This window comes from Caretta caretta, chromosome 1 (genome assembly GCF_965140235.1).
Source record: "Caretta caretta isolate rCarCar2 chromosome 1, rCarCar1.hap1, whole genome shotgun sequence".
NCBI lineage: Eukaryota > Metazoa > Chordata > Testudines > Cheloniidae > Caretta > Caretta caretta.
Genome location: NC_134206.1, coordinates 269,906,748 through 269,930,594, shown reverse-complemented (window position 1 = coordinate 269,930,594; position 23,847 = coordinate 269,906,748). Strand labels below are relative to the sequence as shown.

Sequence of the window (23,847 nt, the reverse complement as noted above, 5' to 3'; positions counted from 1 at the left end):
ACCACTGCTCCACCCCAACTCAGCCTCCTCTCCCCGAGGCCCTACCCACATTCCATCCTTACTCCCCCAAGGTCCCATCCCAAGAGCTCCCTTCCCCCGTCCGCCTGGCGACAGGGCCTGGGGAAGAGCAGGACCGGCGGCTTCTGGGCAGAGCACAGGAGACACTCCAAAGGCGGTGGGTTGGCCTGTTTGGGGATGCTTAGCCTCCCCTGGGCTCTGACACCTGCCGCTCATGCCCAGAACTTAGGACCATCATAAACCTTGCCACCTTCTGCTCCAAGTGCAAGGAACATTTCTTTGACTTGGCCTTTTCTAACAAATACACAGGAACAGGCATATAGCCTCTCCTTTCCCACAAAGGAAAAACAAAAGAAAAAACTCAATCCTCTCAAAACAAGACACTCCACCATACACACTTCTTCCCCTGGGGAGAGGATGAGAGCAAACAGCATATGGCAGGTATTAGTCCAGTCACTTAATGCACTGCTGGACGGCATTCAGATATTACAGTGGTGAGGGGTGTTTAAGAACCTATATGGAATAGAATAGCTATCTAGAAGGATTGGTTACATACTGTAGTATGTTCTTTTGGAAAATGTGTTAAAAAAATAAAAGTAAAGTATTTTGTCCCATTGTTCTTGGGCATACTTTTTTCGGATCTACTGTTGTAGAACATGCTGTGTGCCAGCATGCTAGCAACCTCCATATAAGAGTAATTAGCACTGTAATAGAAAAAGCACACATATAGCTTATGAAGCGCTTATGACATTTCTCAGGATGAAAGGTGCTATACAAATGTAAAGTAGTGCCATTTGTCATGCTTTTCTTTAACTGATTACTTTCTGTAATAATGATAACCTATACAATTTATTTAATCTCTTCTGGGATCTTGCTGCTGTGAACAAGGTGGTTCTTCATAGATTTGTTCTTTCCTTTCTGAGCGCTTACAGAAGCAGTGTTGGGAAATTGCTCATAGTAACAGGACACGCCTGCCCTTTCAAGAAGGCTATAGTACAGATATGGCACTGATCTTGGTTTAGGTTAGAATGAAGAAATCGTGGAAAGGAGCAATTCCCAGAGAGACCTGAGGACTCATAGGCTGGGCAGCGATGATTTCTGGGAAAAGGATCAGGGAAGGAGAAGTTACTTCCACTGTACAGTGACAGGAGTTCTTCGAGATACTTGTCCCTATGCGTGCTCCACTTCAGGTCTGCAAGTACCCCACACACCTTTGAGCAGAGACTTTTGGTAGCAGTGCCCATTCAGTCTTCATAGGCACTCTTAGCTACCCTTGTGCCTTGCACGTAGGGTGTATACAGTAGTGTTGGATGAACCACCCTCAGTTCCTTCTCTACTGCAATGTCCCATCAAGACAAGACTCCAAAGCAGGGGGAAAGAAGGGTGAATAGTGGAACACCCATAAGGACAAACATCTCAAAGAACCCCAGTTACTGTTCAAGACAAGTAACCTCTCAGTCTTCTTTGAACAGTATCCCTATGGGTGCTCCATTTCAGGTGGCTCTTGAGCAGTGCACCACATTTTGGTGCTTTGGAGCCTGGTTTAAGACTGCATGCAGACCTGCAGTCCCAAAGGCAGCATTCACCCCAGAGGCATGTACTAAGGCATAATGTTTTGAGAAGATGTGAACCAAGGCCCATGTGACTACTTTGCCTATTACTGCAATGAGTGTATTCTTCATCAGCGCAATGGAAATAGGCCGGTGTCTGGTGGAACGTCTGTAAGTCTAGAAAAGGCTGGACATTAGCAATCACGTAGCAGGAAAGGATACAACCAGAAACCTGCTTGGACAGTCTTTGGGTGAAAGAGAAGCCCCTTTAATTCTGTCCATGAAAGAGAGAGTCTAGGAGAGGCCCTAAAGAGGCTAGTCCCTGTGCAAATAAAAGGCCAATACCTCCTCATATCCAAGGTGCGCAGGGGGTTTCTTACCTAATCAGATGAGGCTTTGGGGTGAAAAACTGGCAGCTAGACTTGCCGATTTTCCTAGCAGAGATGAAAGCTATTAAAAATACAGACTTTATACACAATCACAGAAAGGAACACTTAGCTAGTGGCTCGAAGGATGGCTTCATCAGAAAGCTGAGGACCAAATTTAAGTCCCACCCAGAAGTGGGTTCCTTACATATAGGAAAAGGTTAACTAATACTTTGATAAATCTGGAAGTGGTAAGGTGAGCTAACACCAAAAACTCCCTAATATGGGAATGGAAAGCTGTGATAGCAACCAAACAAATTTTAATGGAACTCAAGAGAGACTGAAATTCTTCAAGTCCAACAAGTAATCTAAGACATCCAGAAGGGAAGAACAGACAGGGGACAAGTGCTGTTGGGTACACTAATGGTGAAATCTCTCATTTTTTAGTTGATGTGTTTCTGCTATTCAAAAAATCTCTTATACCGCTCTCAAAAACAGGAGACCACTATACCAGAACCATCTAGAAACCAAGTTTTGAACCACAGAGTGTTCAAGCTGGGGTGAAGAACATGCCCTGAATTCTGAGTTATCAGGTTGAGAATGATCAGTAACTGTAGAGGAAGACGAGACTTGAGGTGAACCAGGTCAGGAACCAAATTTGCCTTGGACAAGTTGGTGTAATTACAATGACCTTGGCTTTGTCCTGCTTGATTTTGTTTAGGACTCTGAGGAACAGAAGTGTCAGAAGACAGGCATAGAAGAGATTCCTCGACCAGGCGATGAGGAACGAGTCTTCCAGAGATTGAAGGTCTAAGACCCTCTCTCAAATAGAACCTTCTACACCTTTTTGATGACAGGACTGAGGTCTATTTCTGGAAAACCCTATATGAGAAACACAATGGTGAATCAGGTTGTTGACTTCCCACTTGTGATCCTGGCACAAATGTCTGCTCAAGCCATCAGCTATGGTGTTCTGAAGATCGAATAGGTATGAGACGAAGATGAAAATCTGATGGGCTATACACTTGTTCCATAGCTGTTCTGCTTCTGCACAAAAGTAAAGGGGTCTTGCTCCTCCTTGATGATTTACATAATACATACTGGTTCTGTTGTCTGTCATGATCTTGACACACTGACCCTTGTTCATGAGAAAGAAGAGCTTGCAGGCAAATTGGTTTGCACCATTCTGAGCTCCAGAAGAGGTTGATATGAATAATAGATTCTTGAGCAGTTCATTTGCCTTGAATAGTATGTGTTCAAAGATGAGCTTCCCACCCTATGAGAGATATGTGGCAGTGGTGGGGGGCGGGAGGCAAAGGATGGGGAATCCAGCACAGACCTTGCCTTCTGGGTCTTTCCACCAATTGAGCAACTCTAGAACCTGGTGAATGATGGACACTAATTTGTTCAGACTGTATTTGCTGAGCATGTAAACAGTTCTCAATCATCCTTAGAAGCAGTGTAAATGCAACCTGGCATGAAGTGTGACAAAGGTGCAGGCTGCCACGTGACCTAGGAGCTGCAGACAAGTTCTGGCTGACATCTATGGGTTCCTTTGAACCTGCGAGATCAGGTTAATCAGTGTTCTAAATCTGTCTGTTGGAGGTAGCACAGCACTGGATTTTGTGGCATCTAAAGTGGCTCCTAAAAACTCTGTTCAATGAAGTAGTGTCAAAGTGGTCTTTCTCTGTTGACATCTTAGCTTGTTGAATAGGGCCATAGCTTTTCTCACTGCAGAAATAACTTTGTTGTGGAGACTTTGATGAGCCAATCATGGAGATAAGGAAAAAAGATTATTCCCAACTGACATAGTGGAATACCTACCACCTCCAGAATCTTTATACTCTGGGGGCAGTAGAGAGTCCGAAGGGGAGCACTCGATATTGGAAGTGCCCCTGGCTGACTACGAAATGTAGAATCCTCTTGTGAGGTGGATGCATCACAATATGAAAATACAATCCCCTGGATCTAGAGATGGTACTATAGCTGTGTCACCATCCTGAACGTCTGTTTATTGATGAAAGTGTTCAACAATCTGAGATCTAAGACTGGTCTCCATCTGCCCTTCTTTTTGGGAAACAGAAGTACTTAGAATAGAAACTCTTCCCTCTGTGTTGGGCAGGTATTTGTTCTACAGCTCCTATGCTGAGAAGGGATAGGACTTCTTGTGTCAGCAGATGTTTGTGACGCGGGTCCCTAAAAAGGGATGGGAAAGGCAGGTTAGGTGGGGTAATGGAGGTGAAATGGATAGAACAGCCCTACATTACAATCTCCAAAACCCACCTGTTGGAAATAATCTGATCCCATGCAATTCAGAAGTGAGAGAGATAATCCCCAAAAGGTGTGGCGGAAGGAGCAGGTGGCAGACTAATGGAGCTTTAGATTCTGAAGGGGAGGTGGTTCTGGACCCTCAACCAAAACATTAATGCTTAGATGATAATCATGGCTGAGTAATAGTGGTGGTGGTGGTAGGTGGTTCTCTTTTCTGAAACCTGGGGCTGTTCTTAAAACAATTTCAGGGGTCTGTGGAGGGAGGGAATTGCGCTGGGTAGGATCTCTGGTCCATCTGTGACCTGCTAAATCTCCTTTTGTTTGCACAAAGGAGTGGCAGTAGCACTCAAATCCTTGAGAGAGTGCAAGGATTCATCAGTGGACTTGCTGAAGAGCTTGAAGCAATCAAAAGGAAGGTCCTCAATGGTGTTCTGGACCTCCCTTGGGATTCCTGAGGATTGCAACCATAAGGCACGACAGATGACAGCCACTGCAGAAATAGAGCAACCTGCCATATTGGCCACATCTAACGAGGCCTGTAACAAAGTCCCTCACTAATAACTGACCTCTGCAATGCTCAAATTCCTCTTGATGTTTAGGAGGCAGAAGTTCAATGAGAGTTATATGTGCCATAGTTTGTGTGATTATACTTTGTGATGAGGCCCTGATAATTGCTGATTCTGAACTATAATGATGCAGAGGAGTAGCTCTTAAGACCAGAGAGAACCAGGCATTTGGGGCCTTTATCATGCAGGGTTACTTTAGAATGGTGTTGCCTGCTACACTTGTTCACAACACTGATGACCAAAGAATTAGGTATTGAGTGTGTGAACAGAAATTCAGAATCCTCAGCAGGAAAATAATACTTTTTATCTGCTCTTTCACATGTTGGAAGTCAGATGGCTGGGATTTGCCAAATGGTTTTGACAGATTCAAGTAAATCCTGGCTTAGCAGCAAGGCTACCTAATACAAGGTGGCAGTTGGAGAATGTCAAGAAGTTTGTTAGGTCTCATGAAGGGGATGTGAAGGGAGTCAACAATCCTTTACATAAGCTCCTGGAACTGTTTAAAACAATCTGCACTGGTGGGGGGGGTGGAAGAGACAACACTGGTGCTTCATTGGGTGAGGAGAAGGAGCAGATGCTACTTTGTGGTGTACCTTCCTCATCAGCCCTTTTACCTTGTTCCTAGAAAGATTCTTTCTGAAGTAGAGGCTGATGCAGAGGGATGGGAAGAGCAAAGGATTGCTGGGGTGCTCCCCATGGGTACAGCTAGGTGCTCCAGAAAACAGTTGTCAATAAGCAGCTTACAGGTCCCCATATGGCCTTTGAGGGGAGCCATAATGAAAAGGAGGGGGTACCCAGGACTGATCATATTAGACAGAATGAGGAGTGATGAAGCTGCCTGTGTCTTGGAGTTTCTCTCTCAGAAAAGATATCAGAAGAGGTAGCTCTCGGCTGGTAATCTAATGGAAATCTGAGAGTCTGAAGAACTATTTTCCTCATAGTCCACGGGAGAAGCAGACAGGGGTGGTATTGAAGGAGGTTGCTTGTCTCTTTTAGCAAGTAACGAGGAGCCAGGCAGTGCCAGAGAATGGGGCGGTACCAGTGACAGACAAGGCTCCAGTAGCAAGAGTATTTCCTTATCCATTACTAGAGGTGTCTCCGGTTCATCCCAGACAAACAGGAGAATCTAAACTCCTGCAGTACGGGGTGAATCTGCACAGAAACTTGGTGGGACCCTGCAGGGAAAGGTGGTTCTGAGGGTGACATTGGGTTTGACAGCATTAAGCAATTTGTGACACAGAATTGGGTACCACAGGCAACATGGAAGCAGGCCCTGTGGTTGGTACCGCTGTCTTTGATGCAGAGTCCTTAGGATCCCTAGCTCCATGATCACACTTAAGTGGCACCAAGGCTGGTTTCATAAAGAGTGGTGCTGGGTACCTAGGGACTTAGAAGTGCCTGAAGCCTTAGCTGCAGGGCTCTTGGTACCAGGAGAGCTTGGAGCCCCAGCAGTACCTTTCCTGGGATACAAGGTCTCTGTGGTGACCTACTCTTCTTGGCACCAACTTACTTTGAGGGGATCTTGACGTCCTCTTTCTGGAAGTCTTGGTACCATCTTCTTGTTCTCTGTGAAAATCTAGTCAGTGGATGAGCAGGCTGCACAGGATGACAGAGCACTGTGCTCATTGGAAGATCACTGTACTTGGAAGGGTATCAGGGACTGGGTCTGAGGCAGGTCAAAGGAAGCACTCCATCATGAGAAGCCTAAGCTTTATCTTCCTGTTCTTTCAAGACCTATTCTTAAATCCCAAACAAATTTTACACTTTGATGAGACGTGGGTGTCCCCTAAGCAGTAGATACAGTAAGAGTGACCATCACTAACTGGGATAGAACCCTGGTAAATAAGGCAACATTTAGATCCAAGGGACTTAGCCATGCCGTGAGGGGAAAAAATTCTTCGATGAAGCAAAGACTCCCAGAGGGTGGGAGAGGAACAAGGAGTCCCAAAGAAGCCTACTCAATAAAAATAAAAAAAATCCTAAAACCATAGTAACTAGTAAAAATAACTAAAAGGGGGCTAACTGAAATCTAAAATAAGAAAATCTATAAACTATTCCCTAAAGAAAAAGCTAGTATGAAGCAGGCGTTGCAAGACATTCCATCTCAAGCTGAGGTGGCTGAGAAGGAACTGAGTGCCGTTTGTCCAACACTGCTCTACATACTTTCAGTATGGGGCAGGAGGATAGCGTAGGCAAATATGCGACTGAACGAGCACTGCTACCAAAAGTCTCCAGATGCACATTCACCTTAGATCAAAGTACAGCACCCATAGAGACATTACTTGAAGAATTAGTGAGAGCTCCCCATTTCGCAGTGAATTTTCCCTCAGAGAGCTTCGGAAAGTATTCAAGCGGACCTCATCTAAAAGGGAGTTCTACAGGAGGACATTTAACTCAAAGATCTGCCACTGACCTGGTCCCGTATGAATCTAGAAACAAAGTGCAAGCAAGAAACAAAGTGCAAGCAACCACTGGGCTCATCATAAATGCTGAGCAGGAGGCAATCACTTAAGGCCTATTTTATGAATTATTTGATATACTATACTTTGAAATATATCTTTTGGCATAACACTACAGATCTCAAGGACTGGTATAATTAGAAGCAAAGCAAGGGGGTAGCAGTGTTCTATATTTGCAGTTTTGGATCAGCTTCCTGAGCAAACCTAATTAGGAGCACATTACAGTAATCTGATGTGATAAAAAGCATAACCATAGTGAGATCCATGTCTGAGAACTACAAGCAGGTTTCAAAAATAAACTGGAGAGGGTAAAAGTGACTCTTGATCACTGTGGTAACATAGGCTTCTGTGCTAAGAAAACTACTAAGTTTTCAACTTCTGCATCTATCTCACCAGGAGGAGGATGTAAAACTTGAACAAGGGACACACACACAATTAGATTTTTTCATTGCAAATTTTGCCCCCTTCAATGTAAAAATACTTGAAATCAAATTTCAGAAGAAAATTCAGAATTGTTTCCACATGAATTAATCCCTTTACGGCTGCATGGATGGTTATACTTAAGATCTTTCTATTTTGCCTGGTTTTATTTAGACACGAAACTTCTGTACTGTCATGGGCTTTCCTCCATCCCTGCCAAAACTATGATCTAAAGCTGTCCTGGGTGTAACAATCTCCAGTGGGAATATTCTTGTCAGAATACTTGTGAAGTCTGAATGATAACAATCTTGTTAATGCTGTAAAACTAGCAGGACTTTTTTTTCTTAAATAGAATGTTAATAAAGTCATGTTACAAGATCAGGGCTTGCAAGTGTTTGCACATGTTAGAGATCTCAATTACTAAAATCTCACTAAAAATACTTCCTTTTCAGTCTATAATTACACTGATTAAGCCAAAGGCCCTGAGGAGTACTAGAGTCCACAATCATGGAATTTAAGTTTTGGTGCAGCTGTTTCAGAAATCCTCCTCCCACTGCAGTAATCTAGTTTTTCCTGGTGATTCACCCACCATCTCATTTTCTGTCTTTTCATCCAGTTGGGGCACACTCATTACCTGCTGCATGTGTTCCTTTTGCTCCCTCAAAAGTGGGAGCTCTATTGTTTTCAATGCATGGTTCAACTAGTTGGTAAGTACTACCTTATTTGTGATATATCAGTGCCTAGAATGCCATACAGTACTATAGATGTGGTCTCACCAGCACTGTGACGTTGTGTATTTGCATATACAGTCCCAAACTGGCTTTTATTTACTTCTATGTTACCTAGAAAGCATATATCTACTATTCTCTATGCCCTCCCTCCACCTCTACTGAGAATTTAGTTTAATTAGCTTGCACTAGTAAACTAGCCTATCTTCATTCCAGAAGAAGCGAGAAGAGCTCCTCCTATGCCTAACCATTTTTATTCCTCCTCTCCTTTTTTCCCCCACTTCCCCTTTCAGCTCCCCTAGAGGTCTTCATGTTCCCTCTCCATTTTTTCCTTTTGACCCCACCATCCCCAGGGTTCCACGTTGTACAATCTTCCCGTTGATAACTAGATATACAGCTCGTTCAAGTTAGCAATCTTGCTCCAGTCATGTACTTCTGGGGTCCTACTGGTTTTGGCACTACATCAACAGTAATCAGACCCTGGCTGACCTAAGATTCAAGGGACCAGTGCCCTTCTTCTTTCATAGCATTAGGCCAGTGCTGTTCTTGCACACAACACCTGCCCAGCATTAACAGGGTGAAACTGACAAGGATCAAGGCACACTGTTCTGAAGCAAGACTTCTTTCACTCACTATGGAAAAGCCAAATGCCAATGATGCTGCCAGTTTCTGCCACACCCTGGCATTTCTTAAAGATCTTTCCACAAATATTGCCCAGGAATCTAAATACAATGAAATGTGCCCTATAAATATTACCAGCTAGATTATGATTAAAGATAAGGCTGGCCCTAATTTGCCTGAGGTCTGGAAATATCACAAATTAAGCCATAACAATAAAGTGATCGATAATATGCTCAATATACTACACTGATCTAAAAGGGTTGAAACTGCTTAAATTAGAGACCATGTAGTTACTCGAGGTCCAGGCTTATTTCTGGTTATTATTTTACATTGTTTCAAGTGCATGGTCCCGAGTATTTTTTTTTTAATGCAAATTTTTTGCTGTTCTTTAACTCTTCAGAGAATGGAGCCATTTGATTGTTTTGTTTTCCTAATTCTACCCCGATACAAACTCAGTCAAAAATCAGCTTTAGAATGATTTTTTAATTCTGTACTCCATTTCAAGTATCTTTATTCAGACTATTACAACACGTCATATATTATTGCTATATGATAATCATTTGTTGCTGAAATTTCTTTCCTTGCCAATGACACAAAAAAGAAAATTTAGTTAGTGAAAGGAACAACCAAAAGTATACATATTTACAGTCCTATTAACTTGGCATGCAAATGGCAAAAACTTGAAAGTCAAACACACACAAAATTATTAAAACTTGAAAACTAATGCAAACATTTTTAAAGCGTATAAGAATCTGCTCTTTAATGAGAGAGAGAAAGAGGATTTTGTAGCCAACATTTTATCCCAGAAGCTCCAAAGATGGCTATTTTATTTTATTCTTAAGGACAGCTACACAGTGCATGCTTACAAACACATCAACAAATCTCTTAATACTCATATGTTGGTAACAATTCATGAGGAATGTCATTTCATAAAAGAAAATTTCCTATGCTAAACAAAAACAAGCAAGTTTTTAATGGAAGCGGCTTGACATATTTAACTGTTATATCTGCTTTCAATAAATAGTGCGACCTTAGGCCAGGATCCTGCACATATTTATGCACTTGTTTAACTTTACTCCCCCGAATGCTCCAGTTACTACTCACAGTAGTAAAATTAAGAACATGCAGAAGTGTTTGCAGAGGCAGGGTCTTGATGACTAATAACTACTCTGATAAGAGGAAGCTAATAATGGGTGTTTATATGCATCTATCACACTCAGATTACCCCTTCTAACTTCTAAGAAGAATCCCTACAGTTGCCTTTGAAGTTGTAAGAAGTTTGTTTTCATTTCCAATTATTTTAAGTATAAGAGGGAATTCCGAGCTGCTATTTTTGATTCCCTCTATATGCAAGGAGAACCTATACAGGGGTATATGAACATTTCAAAGTCTTATTTCATTTTAAGATATCTTCTTTATACACCGTTTATTGTGGTCTTAATATGGTTGGCCACATGTAAAATAAAATGTCAGTATAAGCCTAAAAACATAAAACTAAAATATGATTTCCCCAAAATCAACACAACATACTCTAGAATGTAGGCTACCTTGAATATTGATGTTTGTCAGGGCTAAATATTCTGTATTTCATGCCTTGTGCTTTACAACATATTCAAGATGGTTTTATTATAGTCTAACATATCCCTCCTGTGCTATTGCTTACTTAATTTTTTTAAAAAATTTTCTATATGGTTTCTCCTTCCCACACACTGTCTACCATATACAGTGTTCTTTCTTCCCTTCTGTTTCAATTTGTTTCTACTTCCCAAGACATGCTGGCTTGACTCACGTTTGGAAGTGCTTGTAAAGTGAAATTAACATGAGAATTCTGCTCCTGAAAACGTGCTTCAGTGAGCAGGAGTCCTGTTTTAATCGATTCTACAAATGCCTTCATACAGAAGCAGAGCACACAGGTTCAGCAGGTAAATGAAGCTCATACACAGAGACGTATTTTCATACGAGTTTTCAGGTATGCAACCATTCATTTTCATTAGAACAAAGTTACAACACTGAAATTAAAAAATTACATAAAGGTAAGACAAGCATCTGCCGAACAAACTTGAAAGTATTCCTTTAAAGTTCTTGTATACAATACGGAGTATTTCACAAGTATACAAAGCTCTGAGAAAACACAGCCATTAACAGAGACAGCCGCAGGTGAGATACTGTGGGAAAACTGCCCAGTATTTCCCAGAATGCACTCCCTTAAAAGGTTAGGCAGTGCTAAGTTGGACACAAAAATAACTGTGCTAGAAAAAAAGCTGCTGTGTAGACACAGATAAAAACTCAACCCATTAAACTCAACCCGTTAAAGCTGAATTTTTCAAAGTGTTGGGTATGAACTGCTTTGGGGAGGAGGCAGAATAGTGGCTCACAATGCAAGGTTAAATGGAGAGTGAGAAATAGTTTATTTTTCCTAAAGAGGAGCTCTTTGTAATGTGCATGGGACCTAAAAGTCTGCATAGCCTCTGCTGCTATTAAGATTTCACAATTTTGTAAGTTTTCACAATTACTATTCAGAAACTTGGAATGACCATGAAACCAACAAAAATCATACTAAATTACTCTGCTGCTGCCTGAGAAAACTGGAGAGAAGGACTTGAACCACAGAGGTTGGGATAACAGAGTAAAGCAGAAGATTCTCTTCCAGTCACTACTGCAAGCAGCTAAGAGCAGAAGAAAGGCTACAGTGATGAAGACCTCACAGTGGCCAAGATGCTTGTAGGATCACAGAATTATTCTTCTCCCTTCCTAGCGGTGTGCACATATGCTTCAGTCACATTCACTCACAAGCACATGGCTAGCGCCTGAATGCATTGTTCAGAGATATACAGATAACTAAGTTATCCGGCACAATGGAGTAGTCCCACGGAGGATTAGATATGGTACTCAGCAGTTTTAATTGCACCACTTGAATTCTGGTATCTGTGACATCCCTGAATAAACCTTTTTCACATAACAATCACTCTATATCTGAACTCTCAGTCCTCGTCCTGCACACCTTCACTAGAAGAGCCTGAGAGCTTAAATTCATAACTTTGCTAGACACTAAAAATCATGGTCTTAATAAAGATACTTGACTGATGACTTATTACAACAATCTGTAATGCACTAAGCCCCCTTTCTTGTCCTATGACTAAAGCTGCGAGTCCCTCATGGAGGTCACAGATTCTTTTGCAGCGGGACTTTTGCAGCGGCTGGCGAGTCTCGGTTCCCAGCCAACGGGAGCTGCGGGGCTGGCGCTCAGGGCAGAGGCAGCACACAGAGCCCCCTGGCCGCCAGCCTGGAGCCTACCAGCCCTGCCAAACCTTTTCCCCCAGCCCCCACCGCCAGCACCAGCGTGGGTCCTGGGTCGCATGCTGCCGCGCACCCTCGGCATCTCCGGGCCACCTCCCCCCGAGCACCCTCAGAACCCCCATCTGCCCCCACACCCCCAGAGCACCCAAGATTTAGTCAGGGATATATAGTACAAGTCATGGACAGGTCATGCGCTGTGAATTATTGTTTACTGCCCATGAGCGGTCCATGACTTTTACTAAAAATACCTGTGACTAAAACATAGCCCTACCCATGACCCCAGGGGTGTTAATGGGCCACTTCACCTTGAATGTTCCCTTAGAATGTGTTTACCACTGATGTTAACAATCTGTTCCACCTTGCATTTAGCTGTGACACTCTCGGTACCTTTCCCAGACCTGAGGAAGAGCTCTGTGGAACTCAAAAGCTTGTCTCTCTCACCATCAGAGGTTGGTCCAGTAAAAGATATTACCTCATTCACCTTGCACCTCTAATCTTCTGGGACCAACATGGCTACAACAACACTGCAAATCATTGAATAATCACTCTGAGAAGCCAGAGTGATTTAAAGCAGTTTGAAAAAATGCTGGAGACCAAAAATAATTATATTTAAATGGTTTAAAATTAGATATGTACTGAAAATTGTCTCTGTACCACTTGCTATTTGGGACATTAAGTACATTAAAAATATTGTAATTTTTGAGAAAATATTTCAGTTCACCTTTAATATTAAGCAAGTTATACAATGTGCAAACCGAAAAGGACAAAAAGTCCTAATGTCGGCCAAAATGGAAAGGAAAGAAAATCTAACAAGCTTCTAAAATATTATAAACAATGGAATATGTTATTTTAAAAAAATACTATCGTGTTTGACAGAATCCTTTTAATTAAAAAGAAGAGGAGAGAAACATACTCACCGTTATCTTTGCTACTGTTTTCTTCAATTGTCATTTGTTCTGCCAGCTCAGACAGTGACTCATCAATAGTCTGGCTTCCACGCAAGGTTAGGGAAAGTCTCCTCTTAAACTTTTTCATTCTATCAATGATCAGTCTGGCTTAAGGAAGCCTGTACAAAAAAAGGAGGGAGTGGAATTCCATTATTATATAAAAAATATAGGATATTAGTAGAACTGAGTTACTGAGCACACTGCTACAATCCAAAAAACAAATAAAAACTTGAGTTGCAAAATAAATAAATAAATGAAATATCAAATGCGGGAAATATTGCAGATGGTTTACTTGTATACACATGATCTTTTGGCTTATTATGTCTTTTTTACTGGAATTTAAAATACAAAAAATCACATTTTAGGTTTTGAAATTAAGACAAATACTCATGTCAGCACTTAACCATTTCTACTACATAGCCTATATACAAAAAATTGTATCAAGTAATTTGTACACCATTTTAAGAATTTGTGAATTAGAAATATGTTCAGAGAATGACTACTAAAATTGTTAGCGAGTAATTTTACAAGTTAAGGCACTGTTTATTTTACAATATAAAGCACCAAATTAATACTGAAAACAATTTCTAAATAGATATAGCAAGCTATATGTGCCCAAATAAATAACTGATGAAGAGAGCTGCAGATTATAGTTTTACAAGGTAGGTGATTTTTACATAAATAGTTTGTACCTTTAAAACATCCCATATTAGTTTCCATGTAATTTGCACACTACACTGGATTTGTGTTTATACCAGTATCTTACTAGGGTTCTGATCCTGCATCGGGATCCACCAGTACAGATCCTGTGTCCATGCAGAGACCCAGTGAAAACAAATGAAGAACTGAAAAAGCTAAAATCGGAGAAAATAATATTTTTTCTCTAATTTCTTTCACTTTAATAGTTGTGTGGGTTACTACTATTGTGGAAATGTGATTTTTAATTTGAGGTCTCCTTTTAAAAAATATTTGCATTTTTATTATTAATGAAGACCTCTCTTTTAGTCTTTGATTTTATTAAAACTATTTATTTATTTATTTTTAATTTTGGGCAGATTTTAAATTGACTTCATTGACTCTGCATTTGCAGATCCTGAGATAAGATCAGGGCCTATAATTTACTGTTAAAAATTAAAACAAGTTGGAGAATAAACACTGGATTTATATTTATTATAAGAACACTCCTTAAACCTGGCACAAGTTTAAAAACAAGTTTCCACAAAATAAATTAATATGTTGCCACAATTTTGTTTTTTAAAATTCCAATGAGAAATTTTTAAAAATGTCAATTTAATCACATTTCCATATGAATTTTTTTTTAGATTTACAAATGACACAAGTAGCTACAAATATTATAAAAAATTAGAGAAAATATTATTTTCTCTTTTTCAGTATGTTTCCTTTGTGTATTTGGAAACACGCTGTACATAGTCAAAAGAAAAGGAGTACTTATAGCACCTTAGAGACTAACCAATTTATTTGAGCATGAGCTTTCGTGAGCTACAGCTCACTTCATCAGATGTATACCGTGGAAACTGCAGCAGACTTTATATACACACAGAGAATATGAAACAATACCTCCTCCCACCCCACTGTCCTGCTGGTAATAGCTTATCTAAAGTGATCATCAGGTGGGCCATTTCCAGCACAAATCCAGGTTTTCTCACCCTCCACCCCCCCCACACAAATTCACTCTCCTGCTGGTGCTAGCCCATCCAAAGTGACAACTCTTTACATAATCAAGTCGGGCTATTTCCTGCATAAATCCAGGTTTTCTCACATCCCCCCCACCCCCATACACACACAAACTCACTCTCCTGCTGGTAATAGCTCATCTAAACTGACCACTCTCCAAGTTTAAATCCAAGTTAAACCAGAACATCTGGGGGGGGGGGGGGTGTTAGGAAAAAACAAGAGGAAACAGGCTACCTTGCATAATGACTTAGCCACTCCCAGTCTCTATTTAAGCCTAAATTAATAGTATCCAATTTGCAAATGAATTCCAATTCAGCAGTTTCTCGCTGGAGTCTGGATTTGAAGTTTTTTTGTTTTAAGATAGCGACCTTCATGTCTGTGATTGCGTGACCAGAGAGATTGAAGTGTTCTCCGACTGGTTTATGAATGTTAGAATTCTTGACATCTGATTTGTGTCCATTTATTCTTTTACGTTGAGACTGTCCAGTTTGACCAATGTACATGGCAGAGGGGCATTGCTGGCACATGATGGCATATATCACATTGGTGGATGTGCAGGTGGACTACAAGCCGTCAAGAACACTATCCCCGATAATGTCACGGCTAACCTGGTGGCTGAACTTTGTGACTTTGTCCTTACCCATAACTATTTCACATTTGGGGACAATGTATACCTTCAGATCAGCGGCACTGCTATGGGTACCCGCATGGCCCCACAGTATGCCAACATTTTTATGGCTGATTTAGAACAACGCTTCCTCAGCTCTCGTCCCCTAAAGCCCCTACTCTACTTGCGCTATATTGATGACATCTTCATCATCTGGACCCATGGAAAAGAAGCCCTTGAGGAATTCCACCACGATTTCAACAATTTCCATCCCACCACCAACCTCAGCCTGGTCCAGTCCACACAAGAGATCCACTTCCTGGACACTACAGTGCTAATAAACAATGGCCACATAAACACCACCCTATACCGGAAACCTACTGACCGCTATTCCTACCTACATGCCTCCAGCTTTCACCCTGACCACACCACACGATCCATCGTCTACAGCCAAGCTCTGCGATACAACCGCATTTGCTCCAACCCCTCAGACAGAGACAAACACCTACAAGATCTCTGTCAAGCTTTCTTACAACTACAATACCCACCTGCAGAAGTAAAGAAACAGATTGATAGAGCCAAAAGAGTTCCCAGAAGTTACCTACTACAGGACAGGCCTAACAAAGAAAATAACAGAACGCCACTAGCGGTCACCTTCAGCCCCCAACTAAAACCCCTCCAACGCATTATTAAGGATCTACAACCTATCCTAAAGGATGACCCAACACTCTCACAAGTCTTGGGAGACAGGCCAGTCCTTGCCTACAGACAGCCCCGCAACCTGAAGCAAATACTCACCAACAACCACATACCACACAACAGAACCACTAACCCAGGAACTTATCCTTGCAACAAAGCCCGTTGCCAATTGTGCCCACATATCTATTCAGGGGACACCATCACAGGGCCTAATAACATCAGCCACACTATCAGAGGCTCGTTCACCTGCACATCCACCAATGTGATATATGCCATCATGTGCCAGCAATGCCCCTCTGCCATGTACATTGGTCAAACTGGACAGTCTCTACGTAAAAGAATAAATGGACACAAATCAGATGTCAAGAATTCTAACATTCATAAACCAGTCGGAGAACACTTCAATCTCTCTGGTCACGCAATCACAGACATGAAGGTCGCTATCTTAAAACAAAAAAACTTCAAATCCAGACTCCAGCGAGAAACTGCTGAATTGGAATTCATTTGCAAATTGGATACTATTAATTTAGGCTTAAATAGAGACTGGGACTGACTTAGTCATTATGCAAGGTAGCCTGTTTCCTCTTGTTTTTTCCTAACACCCCCCCCCCAGATGTTCTGGTTTAACTTGGATTTAAACTTGGAGAGTGGTCAGTTTAGATGAGCTATTACCAGCAGGAGAGTGAGTTTGTGTGTGTATGGGGGTGGGGGGGATGTGAGAAAACCTGGATTTATGCAGGAAATAGCCCGACTTGATTATGTAAAGAGTTGTCACTTTGGATGGGCTAGCACCAGCAGGAGAGTGAATTTGTGTGGGGGGGGTGGAGGGTGAGAAAACCTGGATTTGTGCTGGAAATGGCCCACCTGATGATCACTTTAGATAAGCTATTACCAGCAGGACAGTGGGGTGGGAGGAGGTATTGTTTCATATTCTCTGTGTATATATAAAGTCTGCTGCAGTTTCCACGGTATACATCTGATGAAGTGAGCTGTAGCTCACGAAAGCTCATGCTCAAATAAATTGGTTAGTCTCTAAGGTGCTACAAGTACTCCTTTTCTTTTTGCGAATACAGACTAACACGGCTGTTCCTCTGAAACCTGTACATAGTCAGAATCACTGTTCTGTTGAAGGTCAGTTTAGCACTTCCTATCTCGGAGGTGCAACAATTCTCCAGAAAGGGCAATATTTTTGGAGTTTAGTGTACCCATCCTACACACACCCACATCATATATCATCTGAAAGCTTATTTTATGTACATTTTGATGAGGTATGATGTGAGACTATCAAGTGGTGTGGTAAGCCAACAGCTGAGGAGACACAATGGTACCCAAAATGAGAAAGTGTCATTTTTGGTGCAGAAACACTTCAACATGACTGACTACAGTTTACACTTTAAGTTAATTTCAACATCTTAATGTTCTGTTTTCCGGTCAAAGATAGCAAACGACAATGTATTAAAAAATCTGGTGTTGCATGGGCTAGTATTTACTTCCAGAAATGATGAGCTGTTTAGCAAAAATGGTGAATATCAACAATTTGCAATATACTAACACAAAATGTTTTCACATTGCATGTTCATAATTGTCATAGTATCTCCTCCTGATAATAGTTTTCTATATTTTCAACTAAAATTTGCTGACCAGATCTTTCTCATACCGAAGACTGTGCACAAGTGGCAGTAGATTACCTGGCATAATTTGTACTGAAGAACTGATAGCTATCATAGAATCACAGGATTGGAAGGGACCTTGAGAGGTCACCTCGTTCAGTCTCCTGCACTCATGACAGGACTGAGTATTATCTAGACCATCTCTGACAGGTGTTTGTCTAACCTGCTCTTAAAAATCTCCAATGATAGAGATTCCACCACCTCCCTAGGCAATTTATTCCAGTGCTTAACCACCCCGACAGGAAGTTTTTCCTAATGTCCAAACTAAACCTCCCTCGCTGCAATTTGAGCCCATTGCTTCTCATCCTATCCTCAGACCTTGGGGGGGGGGGGGGGAATTCTCCCTTCTCCTTGTAACATCCTTTTACATACTTGAAAAGTGTTGTCTCCTCTCAGTCTTCTCTTTTCCAGATTAAACAAACCTGATTTTTTCAATCTTCCCTCACACGTCATGCTTTCTAGACCTTTAATCATTTTTGTGGCTCTTCTCTGGACTCTCTCCTATTTGTCCACATCTTTCCGGAAATGTGGTGCCCAGAATTGGACACAATACTCCAGTTGAGGCCTAATCAGCACAGAGTAGAGCAGAAGAATTACTTCTCGTGTCGCTTACAACACTATAAATGTATGGTAATTCCTAATGTAATGCCTCTCCATCTGTAAGTTGTTGTACATATAATGTAGCATGTAGTCTGCACGGTAGAAAGTTTTAAATTGTAATTACCTATGTGACGTGGCACCCTGTAATGCTTTATGGGGGTATACTTATGAGTGTAAATGTGACATAACTAGAACATGTTTTATGCTAGATATGCCACGTAACATATCTTTGCAAAGGTTATGTTCTACTGAATGTATTCATCCTATTTGTATGCATGTACCATTTTTATATCTGAAGTTATGAGCGTTGGCTCTATGCTTGAGTTTAAAGCGTTTGCTGTAGCAAGCACATAAGGCAGATTTGGTCAACATAGTGAGCTGTAGCTCACGAAAGCTCATGCTCAAATAAATTGGTTAGTCTCTAAGGTGCCACAAGTCCTCCTTTTCTTTTTGCGAATACAGACTAACACGGCTGTTCCTCTGAAACCTGTCATAGTGTGAAGGGGTTATTCAAGTAATTGAGAGTACTTAACTAACAATGAACTACGGGAGACACCAATCCACATCTTAGCTTTCCCTTTGAATATTCAAACTAACATGCAAACAATGACACTGGCCTGCAAAAAGGGGAATCATTCATAGACGTGACTTGCCCAGGTGACTGCAAAACTCCATCTTGTTGAGGGGATTTTACAAAGGAGAACAGAGGGATTTCCACCCACAAGAGAAAGACTATATAAGCCCCTGGAAACCCCTCAATTTTGTCTTCAGTTGGCTCAAGAGATAGCCTCTCCACCCCAAAGAGATGCCTGAAAGAAACAGGAACAAAGGACAGTAATTACGGGGGTGAGAGTGATTGTTCGACCCAGACTAGGTGGAAGTCTAGTCTGTCAAAGAAGCTTATTGGAACATCTCTGAGGGTGAGATTTACCTGCATTTAGTTTCCTACTATATTAGGCTTAGACTTGCATGTTTTATTTTATTTTGCTTGGTAACTTACTTCGTTCTGTCTGTTATTACTTGGAATCACTTAAATCCTACTTTTTATATTTAACAAAAATCACTTTTTACTTATTAATTAACCCAGAGCAAGTAATTAATTCCTGGGGGAGCAAACAGCTGTGCATAGCTCTCTATCAGTGTTATAGCGTTTACCCTGTATAAGCTTTATACAGGGTAAAACGGATTTATTTGGTATTTGGACCCCATTGGAAGCTGGGTATCTGAGTCCTGGATCAGGAGCAATTCCTTAAGCCGTTTTCAGTTAAGCCTGCAGCTTGTGGGGATGTGGTTCAGACTTGGATCTGTGTTTGTAGCAGGCTAGCATGTCTGACACAACAAGGCAGGGAACTGAAGTCCCAAGCTGCCAGCGAAAATGGGCTTAGAGGTAGTTCTCAGCACATCGGGTGGCAGTCCCAAGGGGGTTTCTGTGACCCAGTCTGTCACTGTGGTGTAGTCAAGCAGGATCTGTGCACAGCTGATTGCTTTGAGACACTTGTAGTGATTTTAAGTGAGTTTTAAGTGTGGTGGCTGGAGAACAGACAAAGTGGTTACTGGTCTGTTATTTTCCGTTTGCTTATTTCGGGTAAGGGAAATAGGGACAGAAAAGTAAGCAAAATAAGGGTTCTTAAGCGGTTTTCAGTTAAGCCTGCAGCTTGTGGGGGACGTGATTCAGACTTGGATCTGTGGGTCGGGTGCAGAGAGGATGTGTCAGCGGCAATTGTTCTCAGTCACTCAATAGGTCCCATTCCTAATTCCCTCTTCCATGCTGGTGGAATAATGAGAAAAACAGACAAAGCTGAATTAGGGCAACAGCTGGAATCTCAAGATGAAAGAATCCAGGAATCAAGAGCATGCAAAAAAGAAAACATAGTGTACATCAGAAATGATGGCTGAAGACAAATTCCATACATTCAATGAACTGGCTGATGAACACTTGAGGCAGGTCCTAAAAGGATATGATAAAGCTAATTCTGTAACTGAAGTCTTGACAGATATGACAACAGTAACTCTGTGAAAAGTACAGAAAGACAGCATCAGATAGGATCTAAGGTTGGATCCAAGAAATATGAGATGTTTGGTGGACACACTGTCTCTCCAAGGAAAAAGTTTCTAAATGTGACATCCAACAAGCAGAAACTTGTAAAACTCCTTGTGAGTATATGGTTCAAAATGCATCCGAGAGTGCAGGAGCAGACCCAACACAAACACACTTTCTTGCTGCAGGTGTTTTCAATGGTGAAGTGACAAAGTCTATCACCAGCAGAGATGCTGAAGAATCAAAGACTTATACGGTACTCAAGAGAAGCAGACCCAAGGATGTCTGTGCATGCTGTATGTACTAATATGGTATTTGGGTCTCTTGGTATCAAAGTAATCACAGGAATTAGGTCATCCAATACAGATATTTTGGTCGTTGCTGTTCACTACTTTCCAAAAATGGAACACACAGATAACATGTGGATCAAAACAGGCACCGTTACCAGCACAACTGAGAAGTGGTGCTTCATACCTGTGCATGCAATTTGAGATGCACTCACTCCGGACTTCTGTAACATACTTACTGATGTGAACGTGTAAACGGAATGCAACTCTGTGTCATTCATATTTGGTACTGGGGAAAAAAATCTGAGTTTAATGTTGTCAAAACAAAGGGAATTTACCACTTCAGAGATCTTGCCAAATTGGGAGAGAGTAACAGACAAGCCAAAATTTCTGCAGCAAAGAAACTGATAGCAAAGTTGTATGACCAGAGTGAGAAAGAAAAGAAGACCCAAAGGGTATGTCTACTTTTCAATTAGACACTTGCAGCTGGCCCATGCCAGCTGACTCAGGCTAAGAGGCTGTTTAATTGCACTGTAGACATTCACGCTCCATCTGGAGCCCAAGCTCTAGGATCCTGAGAGGTGGGAGGGTCAGCTCGAGCCCAAACATTGATACTGCATTCGAACATCCCCTTTGCCTGAGTCAGCTGGCATGAGCCAGCTGGGGGTGTCTAACTGCAGTGTAGATATATCCAGAGAAACCAGAATTGCTTGCACCTCAATCCAGCCATCAAAAAGGACAAGTCATTGGCCAAACTCCCACCATGTGAGGAGAGTTTGGAAGAGTATGTGAAAAGAGCATCTTGGCAAACAAAGATTTCGATGTCTTTGCACACAGATAAACCATATACTGGATCACCATTGCAACATGGATAGAAAAATGTGGATGAAATACTTCTTGTATTCAAAGGCCCTGTGGCATCTGAACTTCTACAAGATCTTATCTGCCTTGTACCAAAAGGGTCGCTGCATAGTCAAATGTGTCTGCAGTCAGAACAATCTTCCCTGCAGAAAACTGTGTACATGTCAAGGCAATGAAAACTGTGTTAATCCACACCCTCTTGACAGAGATTATAATGATGAACAAGATGATGATTATCATGTTGACTAGAAATGTCACCAGTACTATTACATTCCAGTGACACTGGTACAAAATTATTAGATTTTGTTTTACCATTTAGATTGTTGTTGTGATGCTTTGAGGTCAAAAAGAAATACAATTTTATGTCTTGAAATAATACGCAGAATCATTGAACTAAAAGAAAAATGCAAACATTACAAAGTGGTCATTTTAACATGTTGATGGTGTCATCGTTTATCCCTATTTCTATGGTAACAGTACCACCTGACAGCTCCACATCATATGTCATCTCAAAGTAGCCATAAGCTTTCAAATGATGTATGATGTGCATGTAAGTAGAGAGGGTAAATTCCGTCGGCCAAATCAGTGGTGTCTGCCACTCACCTATCTCAAGCACGAGTACGACACACGGTTCCCACTCTGGGGAAAGCTCATGTGCTTTCTCATCCTAACAGTGACACTACAGTAGAGCTACCGCTATTCTTCTACATTTAGTGTCTGCACAGTCCTGGGGAGTGCTGGGAGCTGGGCAGAGTGAGTGGTATGTGGAAGTCCGTTTTATCTTCCCAAGACCTTTGCAGAGGCCCAGAGCACCTTGCAGTATTTGAGGCAGCCTAGTCCTTTGGTCTTTCAGAAGCAATAAGACAGAAGGCATCCAACAGACAGCCCCCCAGCAGGACTGGGAGAAAAGGCAGAAGACACCCAGCAAGGAAGGTAAGGAGAAGGCTCCCTCCCCCACCCCCACGCATAAGACCAAAGAAAAATTTGGAACAGTCCAGAACAAAGCAGGAAGTAGTAAACTTCCACAATCACTAATGTTGATGTCAGAAGAGGAATGGAACCATCCACCTCTGCCAAAGCAAACGGCAGCAAGAAACAGAGATCAGTCTGTGAAGTAAATGCTGGAGAAACATTTCCCAACCTCCTGATCCTGCCTCCAGTTCTCCCCATGGGAGCAGAAGTAAGCCCTAGCCTCTTCCACATAAGCCTTAAGACTGAGAAGCATGGACAACAGGGGCCTGGAGAAACCCTACCCATCAAGCCTTTAATATAGGATCTAGGACAAAAGGCAGCAAGTTTCTCTATCCCTTGTCCCTTTCACAGAAACAAGAAAGGAACAAGGATGGGAGAGTAACATGTGCAGAACTCCCCAAACTCAATCCCCTCCACAGAACTGAACAGCAGGAGACAGTGCCAGGGAGAAGGGACAAGTGAAGGTGTGTGGGATGGATAGATACTTATATTGAGGGCTGGTTCTAGGGGTGCCCCTGAGCACCAACTTCCAGGGGTGCTGGACTGCTAAGCCTCTTTGGCATTTTGTCTCTCTGTTCTGATGGTCTGGCTTGAAGTTGGATTTGGGGGAGGGGGGCTCACTTGCTAGGGGTGGGGGATAAGATGAGAACAAGGAAGGAGGGAACTCCTGTGCAGAAAGAGGCAGCAAGAGAGACAACAGCAGCAGTTATGACTAGGACAATCATTTAGCTGTAGCTGCTTACAGATATGTGCACAATAAGCCCTTACTCCCCTTGTTGTACATATATTTATCCTCACTTGTATGGCTCTTTCACCCAGCAATAGAGGAGAAAACATAAAACAGGAAAACCCAGTGAAAAGGCAAAACATTTAATTGATACTCATTGTCTAAACTGAGGGATATGCAACAAGTAAAGTAAAACAGGATTTTAAAAATCATGTCACTGTCATGATCTATAACATTTTTAGTAACATTATTTACACCATTACTTTTAAACGGATGGTATCCCTTTAAGTTGACTCACTCGCCTTCTTGCCTATTGATATGGAGCATTCTAAACAAAAGGGTAGAATCAGATGAAGGCGTGTGCTGGTGAGAGTACACATTCACAAAAGGAAACCATACATATGTTCTTAAGTGAACACAGAAAGACTAGATGACACGCTGTGGTAAGT

The 23,847-nt window shown here is 41.7% G+C and overlaps 1 protein-coding gene across 2 annotated transcripts in view; it reads right to left on the bottom strand.

Moving 5' to 3' along the window:
• The window catches only part of CDK17 (cyclin dependent kinase 17), a 189,110-nt gene that overhangs the window by 80,370 nt on the left and 84,893 nt on the right, over positions 1-23,847 (bottom strand). For both annotated transcript variants that reach the window (XM_048835534.2, XM_048835535.2), the window contains exon 2: positions 13,213-13,361. In XM_048835534.2, the coding sequence (XP_048691491.1) occupies positions 13,213-13,330 (118 nt within the window). In that variant the 5' untranslated portion in view covers positions 13,331-13,361. The remainder of the gene's footprint in view (positions 1-13,212; positions 13,362-23,847) is intronic.